This window comes from Mesoplodon densirostris, chromosome 18, assembly GCF_025265405.1.
Source record: "Mesoplodon densirostris isolate mMesDen1 chromosome 18, mMesDen1 primary haplotype, whole genome shotgun sequence".
In the NCBI taxonomy this organism is placed as follows: Eukaryota; Metazoa; Chordata; class Mammalia; order Artiodactyla; family Ziphiidae; genus Mesoplodon; species Mesoplodon densirostris.
Genome location: NC_082678.1, coordinates 9,099,178 through 9,119,939, shown reverse-complemented (window position 1 = coordinate 9,119,939; position 20,762 = coordinate 9,099,178). Strand labels below are relative to the sequence as shown.

Sequence of the window (20,762 nt, the reverse complement as noted above, 5' to 3'; positions counted from 1 at the left end):
TGACAGGACCTTCCTACTTCCCCAAGGTGATGTGGCATTTTAGAAACAGTTTTGTTACCATGGCAACCTCATTCCAGGTTTCATCTCCATGGCAATTCATTGGAGTTTTTCACCCTTTTGGTAAGTACACATGTGACTGCCAATACATACATTGCAGAAAAGTTAATATAAAGCCACATTTTTAGAAGCGTCTCATTATTTAAGTCTGCAGTCAGGAGCATAACAAGGCAGGTTCCAGGGGAGACAGGGCCCATGGCATCAAGGACCCAGAGCAGTCTTTGGGGCAGGTATGCCCTCTGACTGCCATTGCAAACCTCTTCTAATCTTTACAGATCAGTGTGTCTTAAGCTCACCACGGCCACAAATAATTTCTCCTTTTCTGTATCATCCCAGTGCCCTGCTCATGACAAAGCCTCAGAGTTGCCTCTGGTGGCGAGAAGTGCTCAGAGTTGTGGTAGACCTTGCTTTTCTGATCTGTGAGCTGTGAGTACCCCTTCCGACCTGACCTAATCTGACACCTATTTTCCAGGATATCTTCATGGTTTCTAGTCCACTGAGGGCACCCCTTATGTTTTCCTGCAATGCTATAGATTTTCTTTAATATCTGTCCCAGTGTTTATAATGACACAGAGCTGGATGGAGTGAGTATGTAGTCAACCATCTCGACATAACCCTCTCTTTCCCTCTCTACTTTTAGTGTTTTGGGTAACTTTTCTTGTCAACTTATAGCCTGTTTAATGATGGTGGTGAGTCGTTAATTTCTCACCAACATCTTCATCATCAGTAGCAGTACTATTTCATGACTAAGGAGTCACCATCACATTCTGCAACAAAGAAAAGTGAGAAGTGCTCCCCCAAATATCCCCACATCCTGAACAATGAAACAGAAAAATCAAGGTATGGTTTAATTTCAAAATTTCAATCAAAATCATAAAATGTGCCAGCTCTTCACTTTCCAAATATCTTTTGGACTCAGATAGACTTGAATGTGGGCTCTGGTTCCATTGATTCTTTTTCTTTTTCTTTTTCTTTTTTTTGCGGTACGCGGACCTCTCACTGCCATGGCCCCTCCCGTTACGGAGCACAGGCTCCAGACGTGCAGGCTCAGCGGCCATGGCTCACGGGCCCAGCCACTCCACGGCATGTGAGATCCTCCCAGACCGGGGCACAAACCTGTGTCCCCTGCATCGGCAGGCGGACTCCCAACCACTGCGCCACCAGGGAGGCCCTCCATTGATTCTTAACTGTGGTTTCAGAGGAATGACCTAACAGTCCGAGCCTTGTTCTCTTCAGTGGAGATGACAACCGTCTCTGCCTTGCAGGAATTATTAGATCTGGGTTATGAAAAAAATAGAAAGGATTATGAGATAAAATATGAAAAGTGCTTCACACCATTCCTGGCATGTGGAAGATCTTCTCTAAGTGGCAATATTAGCACCTAAAAAGGGAATCATTACCATGGAATTTTATTTGCCTCTGACTGAAGTGAACACTTACCCTCCTTGTGTTTTGTTTATTTGATTACATGTCTTTGATCCCTAAGATGCATGACGCCCCTTGAAAGCAGAGGCTGTGTCTTCAATTCAACCAAGTCTTGTGATGTTCCTAATCAGAATAAAGCATCATGCTTGGCACCACAGAAAATGCACACACAGAGAAGACAGTTCTGGTCCTCGAGGGTAGTGTAGTGACGCAGCTCTAGCTCACCACAGAGCTGCAGGGGTAAGCAGATGTTACCTCAGGGGAGGGACCCCACACCCCCGCCCCAGCTGCCACCTCAGAGACCTGGACACTTGCCTGGTTTGGCCTGCCCTGGGCTGGGTTCGGGGATCCGGACATCCCATGTACCTGGTAAGATCTTGATTGGCAAGAGAGGATCGTGAGCTGCACTGCTGAGTTGGGGTCTGGGGAGAGTTTGGGCAGAGCGGCTCCCAGAAGCCAGCCCAGCATGGCTCTGTGTGAACTGGATTCAGACAAACAGGTGGGAAAGTAAGTGGATGTTGTGATGTGAGCCCTTCCTACTGTCCCCCATTCCAGAGGACCTCTTGCTAGTGAGAGCACAAGTGACCCCAGATATTCCATCCCTGACTCAGAGGAAGGGAAGCAGAGGGTCTGACCTAGTCCCTGAGACCCTCAGTACCCGAGGGCTAGTGGTCCTGAGGAGCAGTGCAAGTACCCGGGGCTGCAGGCTAGACTCCAGTTCTGCTATCGCCTTGCTCACCCCAGTGCCTGCACGGTACCTGGCCCACAGGAGATTCCCAGTAGACACTGGCTGAAAGGATGAACAGGGGCAAATCCGTTAAATGGAAACTTAGTTTCCTCTCCTATAAACAGGCTCATGGGACAGTGTGTGCTCTTACTCACCGAGCTGTTGCGGACAGCAAACAAGAGCATGTGGAGGGAAGGCTGGAGTCACAGGCAGGGCTGAATCCTAGCTCTGCCCCTTCCTGGCTGGGTGACCTCAGACAACCTCTTAGAGCCTCAGTTACCTCACCTGTAAAATGGGAGCAGTAATGAAACCTTCCTCAGCAAGGTGGGAGCTCAGTGCTCACCTCATTAGACATGCGATACATTATTTTTGTCCTGATTATGAGAGTGCTTTGAAACCTACAAAATGCTTTGCAAATATGAGTTACTATTTTTCTGTCCAAGATCCCTTTTCAGAGAACCAACTATATCTTGCTGGGGAAGAGTTCACACCCTAAACAAAAATAATGATAATCATAATAATTATCTTTATTGGCTGTTTATCACATGCCAGGCACTATGTCAGCTACTTTATACTTATCATCTCATGGGAGCTATGGGTACTATGGCTTCCATTCTATAGATGAGGAAACTAAGGCTCAGAGAGATTGAGTTACTTCCCCAGAGTCACAGAGCTAGGAAGCAGGGAGGCTAGGATTTCAAAGACCAGCATCCAGGACTTCTCTTCTGAACCCAGGACCTCCAGAGATTTGGCCCCTGAATCTTGGGCAGCCCTTGTTGGAAGATCTCTCCCTGCACAGGGGTGGGGAGTGAGGAGAGGGCATTGGAGAACCAGGCTCTTTCTTGGTCCAGTGCCCGATGCCGCAGGCTCAGGATTCTGATCTAGTCCTACCTTTCCCCTGAAGCACTATGCTTCATGCGCTCGCTCTTTTGTAACTAAGGGTGCCCACCCCTGAGGTTTATATGAGGGAGTTCTGTAAACACATTGCAGGACATCAGGGCTTCGAAAGAACTAAGATGGACTGCAAGAGATCTCACCCTCCACCCCTCCCTGGACCCCACTCACACTTGCTATTTTTCTGTTTGGGGCTTGAGCCCGGCTTTGTGTGCACCTGCCTGTGTGTGCATACTTGTACACATGGGTGTGCCAGGCATGGGATGGAGTGCACAAACACACGTTAGTACGTGTCTTCATTGTCCTTTTTCTTCTTTACAGTGAGAAAATCCTGCAAAGCTTCCCCATTAAGGCTTTCCTTTTTCAGCAAATTCAGGAAACTTAACTCTTGAATCCCCTTCTCTTGCCCCAGTCGCAGATCCATTTTATTAGAGGGAAGTGCTCGTAGTGTTCGCTCCAACTTGGTCAGCCAGAAAAGTGTCTAAGCTGCGTCCCTGCCAAAACTCCCATTTTTCCCGTCATTTGGGTGAACGCCTGCAGCTCTCTGAACTCCATTCTTCAGGCCATCGGGTCAGCCGGGCTCCAGACAGCTGTGCTACACAGAGCCAGATCCCCAGGTTGCCCCAGTTGTTCAAGGCTGCTCTCACCAGATCAAGCTGGGCTACTTGCAAGTCACCCCAAACCATCAACAGAACATTCTTCACATTGTGGGTTTAACTCTGCAAGTAGTTTCTGGCCCCTATCCTTTACTGGACTGACCTAACTGGATGAACTCTCCTAGGTCTGAAATTGGGGTGGTGGGGTGGGTGTGGGTGGGAAGATGACACATCCTAATGATAATGATTCTTTTTTTAATATTTATTTATTATTTATTAATTTATTTGGCTGAGCCGGGTCTTAGTTGCTGCATGCAGGCTCTTTTAGTTGTGGCATGCATGTAGGATCTAGTTCCCCGACCAAGGCTGGAACCCGGGCCCCCCCTTCATTGGCAGCGCGGAGTCTTAACCACTGGACCACCAGGGAAGTCCCTAATGATGACGATCCTGGTTACACAGGAGGGCTCAGGAGCCAGGAGGATTCTGAATCCTTCATAATCAGTGACCATCTATGCTTTTGTTGAGATGCTGTGCCCCCCCCCCCCGCCAACCTCGTAGGGAACTAGTGTTGGAGACATGAGATGGCGCTCCCTATACTTCTCTTCCCAAAGCCAAGTAAGGCTTCAGCCACCTTCCTTCTCATTCACCTTCACTTCCACCCATGGCAAAAGAGAGAAGAGGGGGAGAAATCCACTAGAGCCCTCCCCCCAAATCTTCCAAGCACCAGGGTGCCTGAGTGGGGTTGGCACTAGGGCTAAGGGGGATATACACAAGCTACAAACCCCAGCTTTCTCTCCTCCTATCTCCCACCCCCCAGTTTCAGTTCTTCCCCAGACCAGACACTTGCAGACAGCAGAGCCACTCACACTCCCCCTTGGCTGTGAGTGCCAAGGTTCTAACTGCTTAACACGGCTTTAAGGAAAAGTCTGCACCTATAAGAGGTGCTAGGGTTCTGGGCAGCAGGGGGCATCTCATAATAGGAGGTTCCAAATTCCCTGAACACAGCTACATTGGAGGTCATTTGCTCCATTTTAAACATCCTGGGTCCTTCAAACCACAAAGCCCTCTCCCAAGCATACATTCCCCCCACCCAAACTCTCCTCCCCATGCTGCAAGGGCACATCTTCAGAATCTGCTCACCTACCCTCTACAAGGGTAGCATCAAGCAAGCCCTTACATGGGGCTTTTGGCCCTATAATTAAAATTTCCCTCGATCTAGACCGCTGCCCACACATTAATTAAATTTTATTTGCCCACTGTCCTGATGTATTATTTTTGCTATTTTCTCCCTTTTGGACTCAAGCAATTGATTTTTTTTTCCATCTCACGGAATAGATTCAAATTTTCCAGGGATTTAATTGATCTCACCAGTTGTCCCGCCAGCCTGTAGGACCTGCCTCCCTGGCTGTCCGTGTAGAAAACACGACCTTTTTTCCTCCCCGGCGGCGGCTTCCGAGTGGGGTCTCAGGAGCCCGCGACCAGCCCCGACAGCTGCCCAGTCCTGAGGCCCGGCGTCCTGTGACCTGCCTAAAGTACTTGCTAGTAGGCTACTACACACCGCCCACCCCCGCCAACACCCCCCCCCCCGCAACATACACACACATCCCACAGGAGTGCGGGCGGAAGCCGCGGGAAGCCCGACGGCTGTAGCTTTACTGCAAGATTTCTTCTCAAATGCGAAATCAAGCCACCAAGCTCAGTGACTCGGATTCGTCAATAGCGGCGTCCCCCCCGAACGCTGCTCGGAACTCGCCCCCACTCCACCCCACCTACATACACACAAAGTTCCCACGCCAGTGACCTCAGCCCCAAGTGCATCCCACAACCTCTCCCACCCTGCCCAGAACTTCCTTTCAAAGTAACAGTTAAGAACCCCCATCCTCTACCCTCCCACCCCCCAACGCTGGACCGCACGCAGGACCGAGTCGGGTGTGGAAGTCCCTTCCCGCGCCGCCGTCTAAGGTCCCGCAGTGGCCCAGGCCCGGGCGCCCGGAGGCACGTCGCTGCCCCTCGCGCTGCCCGCCGAGAGGCGGCGGCAGAGCCCGGGGAGGGGAACCAGGGTCCTGGGCTCCCTTCTCCGTCTTCTTCCAGCCAAGCTGCCGAGGGCGGGCCGAGGCGGCGCTCAGTACAGCCCCAGGATGGCGGCGCCCACGTCCTTGGAAGGCCGGCGTTCCTGCATCAGAAAGTTAATCATGCTCTCCGACTTGATGAGCAGGTTGCAGCCCAGGAAGAAAACGCCGAAGACCACGGTGAGCGACAACACGCAGAGCACGGCAATCTGCGCCACGCGCGACACCCACAGGCTGCGCTCATCCGGAGCCAGCCCCGCGGGGACCCCGTCACTGGCGGACAGCGGCGCGCCCCCGGGGCAGCAGCCCAGCCACGTGCCCAGCCCGTGGCTGCGGTTCCCCACGGCGGCCCCGCCGCCGCCGCCGCCCAAGCCACCCGCCGCCTCCAGGCCGCTGTGGTTCAGGAAGGTCGCGTTCATCGCCGCTCGGCGCCCGGGGTCTTGGCGCGCGGTCCGGGGCACACCGGGAGGCTCTCCGGCGTCCGCGCTCTCGGAGACGCTCGGGTCCACCTGTGTGCGTGAAGAGCAAGAGGGCGGCGGGCTGCCCGCGCGCCGCACCCCTCGGGCCGCCGGCCCCTGGACACCTGGCGGGAAGCGGCGGCCGGGAGAAGGCAGCAACAGGCTTCGCGGGAGCTGGAGCGGCAGAGCCGAGCGCGCCTCGCCGCACCGACTGCGCTGCTCGCACTCCCCGCCGCCCCTCCCCTAGCAACGGCCCCGCCCCCTCCTTCCTTCCCCATCCCCCCCCCACCCAGGCCCTGCAGCGTCCTTGCGGGGCGGGAATCCCGCAGCGATCGCAGCTCCCCCAGTGTCCCAAGGCTGGAGGGGGTCGGGAGATCAGGGCAGCCCCGCCCTCGGTCGGCGAAGCTCGACACCCTCGGGGCAGCCCTGGTTCCAGCCGGGAAAAATCTCCCAAGGAGCCTCTTCTGGGATTTGGTGCTCTTAGCAGTTAAGTTCTTCCTGAAGTCTGCCCTAAGTCTCTTCTCCGCTCTTTACTGAAGTCGCAGGAAGCCTTCCCAGATGTCAGAGGAGTCGCAGAGACCCCTCCCCTCGCCCCAGCGTTGCCTTCCCTCTCCTCTCTCCCCTCGTCACTGGGCAATGGCCCTGGGTGGCCGGCCGTGCCCCGCCGCTCCCACCCAGGTCCTCCCAGCCTCGCTCCCCCCATCAAGGTGAGGAGTACTCTCTGCCTCCTTCCCACCTCGCCACCAGCCCTCCCCGTTTGACATTTTCTCAATTTAAAAATGTTATTGCATTTTCCCCCTCTCCATTCCTTTTCACAAATACACGTCACTGTAAACTTGTTAGAAATTACCGATTAGCAAAACGCAAAAAAATCTAAAAGCTCATAATCCTACTACCCAGAGAGTGTCCATGTCACCGCCTTGGTACAAAATCTTTCTGTCCTTTTTCTATGTGTGTCTTTATATATGTATTCAGAATAGGGACGCACTGTTCATACATGCTGTTTTGTACATGCTGTTTTGTAACCCTTTGTCATTTAACAGTTTATCCTTTGGTAGGGATAAATATTCACCTACAACAGTGGTTCTGAATTGCCCAGGGGGCTTGTTAAAACCCAGATTCCCGGGCTCAGCCCAGAGTTTCTGAATCAGTAAGCCTGTGCATTTCAAATAAATGTTCTTGCTGCTCTTCCTAGATGCACTTTGAGAATTACTGGTCTGCAACATCACTTTTAGTGAAGGAATTGTATATTGTAGTCAAAGTATAGACTGTTACAAGTTATTTAACCAAAGTCTCTATGTTTGGATATTTGACTTGTTTCTCTCTCTCCCTTTCTTTCTCCCTTCCTTTCCCTCTCTTTCTCCCTTCCTTCCTTCCTTCCATTCCTTCCCTTCTTTCTTTCTTTCTTTCTTTCTTTCTTTCTTTCTTTCTTTCTTTCTTTCTTCCTTTCTTTCTTCCTTTCTTTCTCTTTCTTTTGTCAGAAACAAGATTACCATAAAGAACCTTGTAATGAAGTCTTGGTACAGAAACTGTAATTTTTTATTTCTATTATATTTTGTAAAATGGACCTGCAGAATCAGTAAATCACATCTAACCAAATTGCCCTCCAGAAATGTACCAGTTTACACACCAGCCCTGTGGAGAAAGAGCATACTGTCCCCAGCCCTGTTTATTGTCAATATTTTAAAAATCATAGTGTGAATTTAGGGGCTAGTGGATGGTTTCTCACCCTTGTATTCTTTGATTGTTGAATCAAAGGAAAGAAGGAAAGCATTCAGGACTCTTTGCAATAGTCCAGGCAAAAGATGGCCGGCTGGAGACTTGGATTCCAGTGGTGGCGGTGGAAGGAGAGATAAGTGGGTGGAAAGAAAGGGCTTGGCAAATTGGAGGGAGGGGATTCAGGATGCCTCCAGCACATGAGCATCCTAAAGCCACCCCCTCACTATTAGTAGAACACTAATTTGTGTGTGTATGTCCTGCGAAGCTATTAAATTTCTCATTTTAAAGATGAAGAAACTAACATGTATGCGCGCATGCACACACACACACACACACACACACACACACACACGAGAGAGATTAGGGAAAGACCCAGCTCACCTCCTCAGTCTTAAGAAAGCAGCCTGGCACAAGGGCACTCAGAGTTTTCTGGGCAGGAGTCTCCCTGTCCTGACCACCCCTCAGAGCCAGGATAGAACAGGATGAGAACAGGTATCCGGCCTAGACATTTTGTCCCCTGCTTTTGACCAGCTGGGTTTCTTTAGAGAAATGCTTTTATGTCTTCTGTCCATCCTTTTCCTGAGACCAACTCCTGACCTTTGATATACCCTGGACTTGGAGCCCATGGCTTTGACCCCGTCCAGCTGAGGTCAGTCAAGCTGTCTGCTGCACATAAAGGTTGGGGAGGGGTGAGTACAGGTGGGGTACAGGGGCCTTCTTACTCCAGCAAGAGGCTGTGAGGAGGCTCATGGTTGGCCTTTCCTTTATTAAGCACCTATTATATGCTCAGTGCATTAAATATATTACCTCACGGAATTCTTACAGTGGATGTCCCCTTGACATGAGGAAACAGAGACTCAGAGTGGTTGTTTGACTTACCTAAGACCACACAGCTAGTTAAGCATCAGAGCCAGAATTTGAGCCGAGATCCGTCCTGTTCCAGAGCTACACTATTTTTTTTTTAAATTATTGAAATATGGTTGATTTACAATGTTGTGTTAATTTCTGCTGTACTGCAAAGTGACTCAGTTATACATATATATATTTTTTCATATTCTTTTCCATTATGGTTTGTCACAGAATATTGAATATAGTTCCCTGTGCTACACAGTAGGACCTTGTTGTTTATCCATTCTATATATAATAGTTTGCCTCTGCTAACCTCAAACTCCCAATCCATTCCTCCCCTACCAACCCCTCCCTTGGCAACCACAATCCTGGTCTCTATGTCTGTGAGTCTGTTTTTGTTTTGTAGATATATTGGTTTGTATTGTATTTTAGATTCCACATATAAGTGATATCACAAGGTATCTGTCTTTCTCTTTCTGACTTACTTTGCTTAGTATGAGAATCTCTAGGTCCATCCATGTTGCTGCAAATGTCATTATTTCATTCTTTTTGATGGCTGGGTAATATTCCATTGCGTGTGTGTGTGTGTGTGTGTGTGTGTGTGTGTGTGTGTGTGTATAGAGATAGGTATAGATATAGACATATCAATACTGCATCCAAAGCTACACTCTTAATTATAACTGTCCCCTTTCTTCCATCATCACTGAGCAGCTTTCTCTGGTTACCTGGCAGGAGAGGAAGATGTTGTCTGTGACCTGGGAGCAGGAAGGGAGAGAGAGAACTTGGGCATGTGGAAATAAACAAAGACCACCCAAATGAACAAGCAAAGGCTATTTATTCACAGCTTACTACAGTAGGGGGTCAGCCACCATTACCTGAGTTTGGCAGAGACACAAAGGCAGATAGAGGAGCAGGAAAGCTTTGTAGCAGCAAAAAGGGCCGGCTTCAGGTGTGCCCCGATTGGAGGCTGCTGGCATAGAAAAGCTACAGGTGGGTTGACTAGACGAGGGGCAGCCCATGTGATTGGTTAGGGGAGCATATTTAACTTTCTCCAATTTGTACTGTGTTGAAAGTGGGGGCAAAATTAGGGAAGCTTGTTATTGATCAAGGCCTGGATGTTTGGGGCTGGTTGCTACAGGGGTTGTGGTTCGGCTTCCTGGGCTGTTGCTATAGGTAGTGGGCCAGAGCACTGTTTGTTTTTTTTGTTTTTGTTTTTTTTGCGGTACGCGGGCCTCTCACTGTTGTGGCCTCTCCCGTTGCGGAGCACAGGCTCCGGACGCGCAGGCTCAGCAGCCATGGCTCACGGGCCCAGCCGCTCCGCAGCATGTGGGATCTTCCCGGACCGGGACACGAACCCACGTCCTCCGCATCGGCAGGCGGACTCCCAACCACCGCGCCACCAGGGAAGCCCCCTGTATTAACTCTTAATTCGTACAGTAACCCTGAAAGAGAAGTACATTACTTATCTCTGCATCACAAATCACTGCCAAATTTAGCAAATATTTTTTAGCTCACATAGCTTCTGAGGGCCAGGGGACCGGAAGCAGCTTAGCTGGGTTGTTCTGGCTCAGGGTCTCTCATGAGGCTGCATTCAAGGGGTTGGCCAGGGCCACAGTCACAGGAAGGCTCCACCGGGGGTAGCGGATCGGCTTCTAACGTGACTCCCCAGCACAGCTACTGTCTGGAAGCCTCAGTTCCTGGCCCTGGAGACCTTCCCATAGGGCTGCTTGAGCGTCCTCATGACATGCAGCTGGCTTGCCTTCGAGCAACTCTGGAAGAATGTGCTGGAAGGTGAGCAACCGGTGGAAGGGGGAGGGTCAGAAGAGTGAGGTTGCAGAGTAGAACATGTCAGCTGTCATTGTTCCTTCATCTTCACAGCGAGCCTTGCAGAGAGAAGTCAGGAGCCCCATTTGACAGGTGAGAAAATGGAGGCTCAGAAAGGAGAAAAATCTTGCCTGAGGTCACAGAGCTGGTAACTGGCACAGCCAGAATTTCAGCCCTTAGCTACTTTATAACCCAGCCCAAGTTTGTTCCAGCACGTTCTTTGTGCTTGGGTGGGGGGGGGAGGGGGGGAGGGGAGTGTTTTGCTGTTAGAGAAAGACCACCCTCCCCCCAGGCCCCAGGGCTTGGGAGGGGCCTCAGGAGCCTAAGAAGGTGCCTGTCAACCGGGCTGCCTTCCCGCTCTAGAATGAGGAAGCCAGAGCCTCTGGGCCCAGCTGCCACCCACACAGGACTATTTTTACCCTCCACCTCAGTGACAAGCCTGCATCTCCCAGCTCTGGAAAGGCCATCTGGGCAGTCTGGCTGCCCCAGGAAGAACCTCCACCCAGAGGCCACCGTTGTCCCCGCAGCTGTTTCTAGATGAACCTCTAGCTGTCCACCATGCCTTGGCCATCTGGGGTTGGTAAGACGATTCCACCCCTAGATTCAGAGACTGATAAAACATCCCCAATTAGTATCAGTTGCCGGATGGACCTATTTGAACCGAAATGTTTAAATCTGAAGGTATTTTAAATTGTTCACATTTCTAAAAAGGTCAATAAAGTGTTCTATGCATGAACCACTTTAATGAAGAGGTAAGAATGATTTTATTTGCGTATTCAACTGTACACACACACACAAAATGTCAATAGATGACCATTGTACAACAGTGCACTTCAGGGAGGCCCAAAAGCCCTTGAAAGGAATTTATTTTCTGAAGTGGTTTCAAACAGCTGCCCTGAGGCTCCTGTTATGCTCTTCATTTATTTGGCAAACTCTTCCTGGAGCAGGCCAAAGTTGCCTTCGGCCCAGGTCCTGTCCAAATGACCTCACGTTTTACATTGGCAGAGGGGAAGTTAATGATTTCCTGCATCTGGTACAGAATTTAAATAAACACGGATTGCCCTGTTCAGCTTTTGCCCCTCTCGAGAGGCTTGGAGGTTGGCCCCTGCTCCGTTCACCCACACAAGGCGGAGAGCAGAGGAGGGCCACTCCTCACGCCAGGGTGGCTTTGCCCAGAGCATCAGGAGAAATGCCTCAGGGGTGTCTGTGCCATAGCAGAAAGGGGGCAGTACCTGTGCAAGTACTGCGCAGTGGAGAACGTGTGAGCAGGTATCACGGGTATCAGGAACCTCACACGTCACCTCCTACCACCTGTCTGATTTGTGTTTCAGAGAATACCTGGATTTTGGAGATCTGGAATCTATTTCTGCCTCTGCCCCTGATTGGCTATGTGTGCCCTTTGACAAGTCACCCATCCTCTCTGGGCCTTGATTGGCTCATCTATAAATCGAGGGAGCGGAAACAGATCCTCTTCAATAAAACTTTATTGATAAAAACAGGGAGTGGGCCATTTGGATCATGGTTTGCCTTCCTCCACCCTCTGTTTCCTGGAAGGTGGGGGAGGGGATGTGTAGAGAGCATGGGGCCCCAGATCTGTGCCTGGTCTGCACCTAAACCACTACGTGGGCCTCCCTTACCCCATATATAAGATGAGAAGCATGGTTAATATCTTCATTCCCCAAACTGTGCTTTCTGGATCAGCAGTTCCGTGAGGTCTGTACAGAAGTGGCACTTACCTTAACAGATTTCTTTACTACAGGCTTTCTCAGGGCCTTTAGTATGTTGATGTGCATTGTGAATTTCCCGGGGTGGGGGGGGGGTTGCAGGATGCGGTGTGTAACAATGGGATTCCTTTTCCCTACCCACCTACTAATATTTTTTGCCACTGTGTACCACTCAGCACAGTTAGGGAAATGCCCTGTAACCTCCCTAAAGCCTCTGTTTCCTTCCCTGTAGAACAGGGGCGATGATGGTTTCTGCCTCCTAGAATTGTTGGGAAGGGTAAATGAGGTAATGCCTGGAAGCGGGCCGGGCACAGGGCCTGGCACAGAGTAAGTGTTCAATAAATGCTGGCAGTGATTATTTATAATGAGGTTCTTCCTTTCCAGCTCTGACAGTCTTCACTTCCAACGGCAGTGTGTTATTAGACCCCAAAGCATCTGGCTTCTCGAGCCGAAAGAACAAGGCTGGAGAAAGGAAAAAGGAAGAGAAATATCCTTCTGGGTTGCCCATTTGGCACCAGCCTCACTGCCAGTCGTCACAACAGGGGAATGTAGCAAAATGCCAACCCCTAATGACAAGGCTCAGGGGAGCTGGTGGTTCCCTGTTTAGCTCAGACGCTGTGGGGAACATCGGAAACTGCGGAGAGGAGAGAGCTAGGACCAGTGCTGCTTTGGGGTCAAGCAGAAGAACCCCACAGCATCCCAAGTGGGTCAGCCTCCCTTTCTCCCTGTCCGGGCACAGTGATCTTGGCCATTTACAGGTCTGTGTGATGTGCCGGGGGAACAGTGACAGGAGTGCTGAGTCAGAAAAGGTAAACAGGAAAATGCAGACAAGGGCAGGAAGAGCAATCCGCAGAGGAAGCAGCATCTGCTGTGGCTCTGAAGCCTGGGGAAGCATAGGGCTGTAGTCACAGGGACCCAGGGGTGGGGCGGCAGTGCGGAGGAGTGACAAAAGAGAAGGCTAGAGAGTGGGCGGGGAAGTCAGCGGGGCAGCATTTACATTCCCCTGGATTAAAAAAGAAAACAAACTCTTCTCTGTATTTTTTAAAAATTTGACAGTGAACGTGTATAGCTCTTATAAGAAGAAAAATAATGTTTTTGAGAAAGGAAAATGATCACCCTTGCAACCACGTAGAGATCACTCTGGATGCTACTGCAATGGACCAGACAAAAGGTAATGATGAGCAATTCCACTCGCAGGTGTATATTCCCAAAGAATTGGAAATGTACAAATACACATACATGCGTGTTCACAGCAGCACTATTCATAATAGCTGAAAGGTGGAAACGGCCAAATGTCCATCCACAGATGAATGGACAAACAAAACGTGGTATAGCCATTCAAATGGGATGTTATTCATAAAGAGGAACGAAGGACTGATACACGCTACAACGTGGATGAACCTCAAAAACTTTAGGCTAAGTACAAGCAGCTGGACACAAAAGGTAACATACTGCATGATTTCATTTATATGAAATATCCAGAATAGGTAAATCCATAGAAACAAAAATGCAGATTAGTGGTTGCCAGGAGCTGGGGGAGAAGCAATGAGGAGCAACAGCTTGAAGGGTGTGAGAGAAAGTCCCAGCAGTCAGAACGCTGAAATCTCCCATAGTTTGGTAATAAGCCCACTTTATAGCTTAAGCTACCTCGAGCTGACTTTCACTTATACAAAAGAGTCGTATCTAATTCACCTGATACCATTCCATAAGCCTCTTTGCCAAAGTTCTTAAATCAAGAATAAAGTCACCAGGGACTTCCCTGGTGGTCCAGTGGCTAAGACTCCGCGCTACCAACGCAGGGGGCCCGGGTTCCATACCTGGTCAGGGAACTAGATCCACATGCTGCAACTAAGGGTTTGCATGCCGCAACAAAGATCCCATACGTGGCAATGAAGATCCTGTGTGCTGCAACTAAGACCCAGTGCAGCCAAATAAATAAATAAATATGTATATGAAAAAAGAATAAAATCACCTACGGGTTGGGGGAGGGGGAATTTGATGAAGGTGGTGAAAAGGTGCAAGCTTCCAGTTATAAGATAAAAAAGTACTAAGGATGTAATGTACAACATGATAAATATAATTAACACTGCTGTATATTATATGTGAAAGTTGTTAAGAGGGTAATAAAGTCTAAGAGTTCTTATCACAAGGAAAAATATTTTTTTCTTTTGTTTTGTATCTATATGAGATAATGGATGTTCACTAAACTTATTTTGTGGTAATCATTTCATGATGTATGTAAGTCAAATCTTTATGCTGTACACCTTAAACTTATGCAGTGCTGTATATCAATTATATCTCAATAAGGCTGGAAGAAAAAAAAAGAATAAAATGATCATACTACCGATGTTTCTGAAAGCCATAATGAGCATGTGCAATGGGGGAAACTTGAAGAACCTTCTACAAGGTTTATAATGATGAAAAAATGGAACCAAACTAAATGTCCAAGAAAAGGGGGTTGGTCAAATTACAGTGCCTCCCTTCAGCAAAAAGAATGCAAGGCCACCGTGGGAAAATGATGCTGTGGCACAGGGGCCCTCCAGCTTGGCCACACATTGGAACCACCTGGGGAGTCTTAAAAGTCCCATAGACCAACCCCATCCCAGGCCCATTAAATCGGCCTGGGGGTGGAACCCAGACGTGAATATTTGTTAAGCTTTCCTGGGGGGTTCTAATGAGAGCCACTGTTGGAGAAGAATATTCAAGGACATAGAAATATGGCCACTATATGCAGTCATTCCTTGATATCCAAAGGGAAATGGTCCCAGGACCTGCCTTGGATACCAAAATCCCCAGGTGCTAAAGTCCCAGAGTTGGTCCTCCATATCTGCAAATATGGAACCTGCCTTGTATTGAAAAAAGTCTGCTATAAGGGGACCCGCGCAGTTGAAACCTGTGTGGTTCAAGGTCAGCTATATTGTTACGTGAAGAGAAGCTAATTATCTAACAGAGTATACCCTATGACTCCTTTCTGGTAAATATCTACCTGTGTGCGCACACACACACACACGCACACACACATACACACAGACTCACATAGATGAACAATAGGTGTGAATCATTGATGTGCTCATCTCTGTAGGATGGGGCTATGAGAGACTTTGATATTTTTCTTTTGATTATCTGTATTTCCTATATGTTCTAAAGTAAACATTATGTCTTGTAATAAGTACAAAAGAAGATAAAGTCATCATCTTAAAAAGTCATATACTTTTCATTTCAGGAAAAAAGACAGAAATGAGCATCTAATCAAACAAGGTGTCTGCAGGTCATTTGCGAACACAGAACGTCCCTAGGGGTGCTGCCACTGCAGCCCAACCGAGAGGCAGGTCCCAGCCTCCTGGTGACATCTGGGTTCTGTGAGTTAGGCAGGTGCTCCTGCCCGTAAGCCTCAGGCTCCTGCAGGGTTAAATGGGATGAGTTTGCCCACCTCACAAGATTAAAGGCGTGAATGTGCAGCATCTGGCACAAAGTAGGTGCTGGATGCAGGTTGCTTCTTTCTCTATCAGTAAATCTCAGAGTCAGAGCCTGCAGCCAGTCAGCTCCTTGCTTGTCTTGCTGAAGGAGAAGGATTGGTTTTGCCCAAGTTCGTCCACAGCTGCTGGTCCCCAGTGCTGTTGCAGCTGTGCTAGCCAGTGGCCACCTCTCATTGGCTTTGGCTGGGAATCTCTGCTGCCCGTGGAATTTTTTTGGGCTCCCTAGAAAGACCCCAGCTTCTCATCAGCACAACCTGTTGACCCTCTTATCAATATAGTCTGTATCCACCATCCCCAGATTGGGTCCCATCTGCATAAAGAAAGAAGGGCTTTCAGTCTTCCTGGGGTTGCTCACCTTTAATAAAAATGACAATTGTAGCTGCCATATATGGACGCTACATGTGCCTGGGCTTAACACCCTCTATCTCTCAGCCTTAACTCTGCTGGGCATGGGATGATACTATTCCCATTTCACAGGTGAAGCTCAGAGAGGTGAAGGGACTCAGTCATGGTCACACAGCTGATAACTGGCAGGCCTGTCTGGCCCCCAGGTTTCTCCACTGTACCACGCTGCCTTCTAGCTGTCTCTGTTCCCTGTTCTATCCCAGTGGATTCTCATGTGCAGCCAAGTTAGATAACTGTTTTTACAAAAGCAGTGATTTTCAACATTGACTATGGAATTGCCTAGAAAGATTTTTAAATCCTGGTGGTAGGGGTGGGCATTGGAGGGTGTGGTGTGGGAAGGGTGGAGGTGGGAGGAGGGCGAGTGGGTGGGTAGTCACCAGAAGGGGACACTCAGGGCCTTCTGCGGTTGTGGTAATGTTCTACTTCTTGATCTGGGTGCTGGGTACTTGGGTTGTTCATTTATTTGTGAAAACCATTGAGCTATACACTTATGATCTGTGTACTTTTCTACATACATGTTATTCTATGGTAAAATTGTTTTAATTATTTTTTTAAGTAAAGAAAAAAAGGCAGTTGTCCTCAGCCATGTCACTGCCTCCTGGGAAAAGGCAGTCTGTGGCCCTGGATTCATCATCTTGAGGATGCTTTTCACGGCATCTGGCAGTTGTTGGCCTTTGAGTCTGTGCCTGTCCTTGACCATGAGCAGACACTTCTTCCAGGGCTGATGCTATGCTTAGCTGTAAAAGGCCCACTGCTGCTGCTGTGGTACTCAGGGACCATCAGGCCCTGTGGCTGGGCTCAACAGCCCCTCCTACCCCACAACTGCACTCATATGACTTCACTGTGCCCAAGCCCTGGGACCTAGGGCAGCAGGGATGGAAACAGCTACAGCCCAGCACCCGGGCCTCAGCTGTGAGTCCCCTGCTGACCTCTGCCTTGTATCATAATTTGAGTCACTGGATACATGTTCTCTGATCTTCACTTACTGACTCTCTGAGTTTTAGCTGGGCCCATGAATGTGTGAAATGAAGACGGTATTTCCCGTTGTCATTTGTGGCTAGGTCTAGTTATGTGACTCAGTTTTGGCCAACAGAATCTAAGTGAAGTAGTTTGCACAATTCTAGGAAATGCCCTAAAAAAGGAGACTGGTCTTCTCCTTCCCTTACTCTTTCTTGATACCTGGAATATGGCAAGGAAAGGCTGAGTCCCAGCAGCCTTTTTGGTCCAAGGAGCAAAGTTATGATTGAAGATAGGAGAGCAAGAAGACAGGGGAGCCTGGGTCCTCTCTCTCTTTCATCTCCTTTGTACCATGGAGCACCCTGTTGGTGGTAGACTGACTCCCCTGGGGTGTCTTAACGTGAGAAGAAAATGAGCTTCTACCCTGTTTGAGTCAGTGATAGTTGGGGTTTTCCATGCCCTCAACTCAGCTTAATCCTAACTAATCCTCACAGCTTCTGATTTGATCCTTGGCTTGAGTTCCTGCCTTGGTCACCTGCCCAGTATGAGGCTGAGGGTCCTGCCTTGCTCCTCCTGTGCACTGGAGTCCTGTCCCCGCCCCTACTGGTGCCCCCCATCCATGCTCTCTGCAGGATTGTGTGTTGCTGCATTTGCCTCTTGCCAGGGTGGAGTATAGTCTGCTGCTCCAGTTGCTTCCTTAGAGTGAACCCTGCTGCTTCCCTCTTCTCTCTCGTCCTCTTACCGTGGCTCCTGCCCTGTGCCTGACAGGCTGGCAGCTCTCTGGACATCTACAGCAGGGCCGATGCCTGCAGGACCTTCCCCAGTGGGCAGGTCCACGAGCAGCCAGTTCTGGAGAGGTAAAAACAATGGCACCTTCATTCATGTATTCATTCAACTGATATTTATCAAGTGTCGATCTTGGGCACTGGGGACACAACAGTAGGACAAGGTCAAGAGATGGTGTACTAGGTACAAGCACAGGCTGTAGGGCAAGAAAGGCAGACACAGGCATCAAAGACCCTGGAACTGATCACAGGAATTTTTAGGGGTTTCCTTTAAGGTTATGCCCATGACCTTGGTTACATGTGCAAGTCTGTGTAAGTCACTACACCTCTCCAGCCTTCAGCTTCCTCACCTTCCCCATCTGAACATGTCAAGGCTGAACTGGATGATGTTTAAGATTCTGTGCAGATCTGTCCTCCTATGAAGGGAGAAAAAGGCCTAGGAGTCCTTAAGCCCAGATTTGCCACCCGTGGGCTGCTGCCTGATTTAGGGCCTTAAGACAACTCCTATTTAATTATTTATTATAATTCTGTGGGTTGATGGGGGCTCAGCTGGACAGTTCTTCTGGTAACAGTTCCCTTTACCCCTCTGACCTCTGTGCTCATATAGAAATGGGGTACACTTGTACCGACGCAGAATTCTCACAGAATTCATGAGATAATAGCCCGGGTAACCGATAGTAGAGATGGGGAAGTTTCTCTTTATTGAAATAAAGCAGTTACTAAATGAAGAAGGAATTATAGAATTAGAATGTCACCATGTTTTTAACTCCCGGAGAATTAATGGGTCCAGGCATTGGGCATCAACAGCTGCTAATGTCACAAAAAGGAAGCCAATTAGACATTATGTCCCTTTGATGGAAGAACACAACACCTGCTTTGATCTTAATCTGATCAAACCTTTAGACTCAACTGTCAATTTACAGGAATTATAGAAGACAGAGCAATATGTTAAACTACATCATGGGCTTGTAATCATCAAAACACAGACTGTGGACAATCTACAAGGTATATGCTCTGCCTTCTTCAATAATAAATTACAAAGAAAAAGAGAAAGAGGGGAGAGAAACCTATGGATTAAAAGAGATTTAGGAGACATCAACCAATCACAACTGAGAGCATCTTATTTGGATCTTGATTTAATCCAATTGTTAAAAAAATGCTTTTTGGCATAGAACAATTAGAAATTTGAACACTGACTGAATATGTAATGATATTAAAGAATTATTGTTTTCAGAAAGACACAAGATAATGAGTAAATAGTAATAGACAAAGTACAAAGAAGTGTCCCGAAGCAAGGACCTATCATTAACTAAGTCTGGGGCGTATGGGAGAAAGAGACTGTGCTGGGAGTCCTACCCCCAACTTGGCCATTAACTCACCCTGCGTGTAGCCTTGGTCGAGTCTTTTCCCCTCCCCAGTCCTCAGTTTTCCCATCTATGAAATGAAGCAAGTGGATCCAATGGGTCTGTGAGGACTTGTTTATCTCTGGCCTCCTTTTGCTTTGTCCTCACCTGTGCAGCCCTGGAGCCTTTACTTGGTGCCTGTATCACCCCTACCATGTGTCCATAAGAGTATAAAAGCAGCAGGATGGGCAGAAGCCCATAGCTGATGGGCCCTGCAGAACAGAAGAGGCCACCTCCCTGAGGCACCTTGCCTGGAGGATCAAGCTGCATGATCCCAGGTGGACTGCTTCAAGCCCAAGGGGAAGGATGTCCAGGAAAGAAACCTCTGGAGAGGGACTTCACTGGTGGTGCAGTGGTTAAGAATCCGCCTGCCAATGCAGGGGACACGGGTTCGATCCCTGGTCCAAAAAGATCTCACATTCCATGGAGCATCTAAGCCTGTGCGCCACAACTACTGAGCCTGTGTTCTAGAGCCCGTAAGCCACAACAAGAGAAGCCCACACACTGCAACAAAGAGTAGCCCCCGCTCGCCACAACTAGAGAAAGTCTGCACACAGCAACAAAGACCCAACACAGCCAAAAATAAATTTTAAAAAATTACAAAAGAAACCGCTGGAATACTTCATCACCCACAAACCACACACATGTGTTATCTGCTCACTGGGATGGTTTGGCTTTTCCTGATGACTGGGGCCTTTTGGTGAGCTCCCTGGACCTACACCCTGGTCTAGTCACCTGCTCGGGACTCCAGCTGAGGTGGGGTCCTGCTGCCTTTGACACACATCTGTGGGCAGAAATGAACAATGTCACTGGATCATTCCATATCACCTGCCCCTCGATTCCTTGTTGCTGGCCTCTGCCCACCTGCCCTTCCAATAGCATCACTAAGAAAGTATCAACCTTAGCACAGAACCTCACACATTGAAAATGTTCAATCAATAGAGAGGACTTCCCTCCTGGACCATCACAGGGGATTAAAATTCTCTTGAATCATCAGGAGCTTTATCTCCAGAAGTTTGAAATAAAATACCCACCACCTGCTACCAACACCAACCAATTTAACACAGGAACTAAATAATACCCCAGTCCCAAAGAGTAAGAAAGACAATTCCATGAAAGTGAGCAGTACAGAGTAGCAGCTAAACCCACCATGTTGGTGTCAAACCTGAATTCAAATCCTTGCTCTCCCTCCTGCAAGCTCTGTGATTATGGGTGAGTAACTTAACTTCTCTGCATCTAATTTCACAAGAGTGCTGTGAAGATGAAATGATTCACTGCATACACTGCTTCGTGCTTCACACCCTGGGAGGGCTCAATATGTATTAACAATAGGTTCTATTGGGAGGCCTCCATTGTCGCGTCCCATGGGTGCTCCACCATCACCTCCCCACCCC

At 48.8% G+C, this 20,762-nt stretch overlaps 1 protein-coding gene across 1 annotated transcript; it reads right to left on the bottom strand.

The window, feature by feature from the left end:
- Positions 1 to 5,821: 5,821 nt before the first annotated feature.
- RPRML (reprimo like) lies at positions 5,822 to 6,187 on the bottom strand. The gene has a single exon (XM_060082999.1). The coding sequence runs from the start codon at positions 6,185 to 6,187 to the stop codon at positions 5,822 to 5,824; it is 366 nt and encodes a 121-aa protein (XP_059938982.1).
- Between the last annotated feature and the right edge of the window lie 14,575 nt (positions 6,188 to 20,762).

Excerpts from the sequence above, each read along its gene's own strand:
- RPRML (XM_060082999.1), bottom strand. The coding sequence starts at position 6,187 with ATGAACGCGACCTTCCTGAACCACAGCGGCCTGGAGGCGGCGGGTGGC.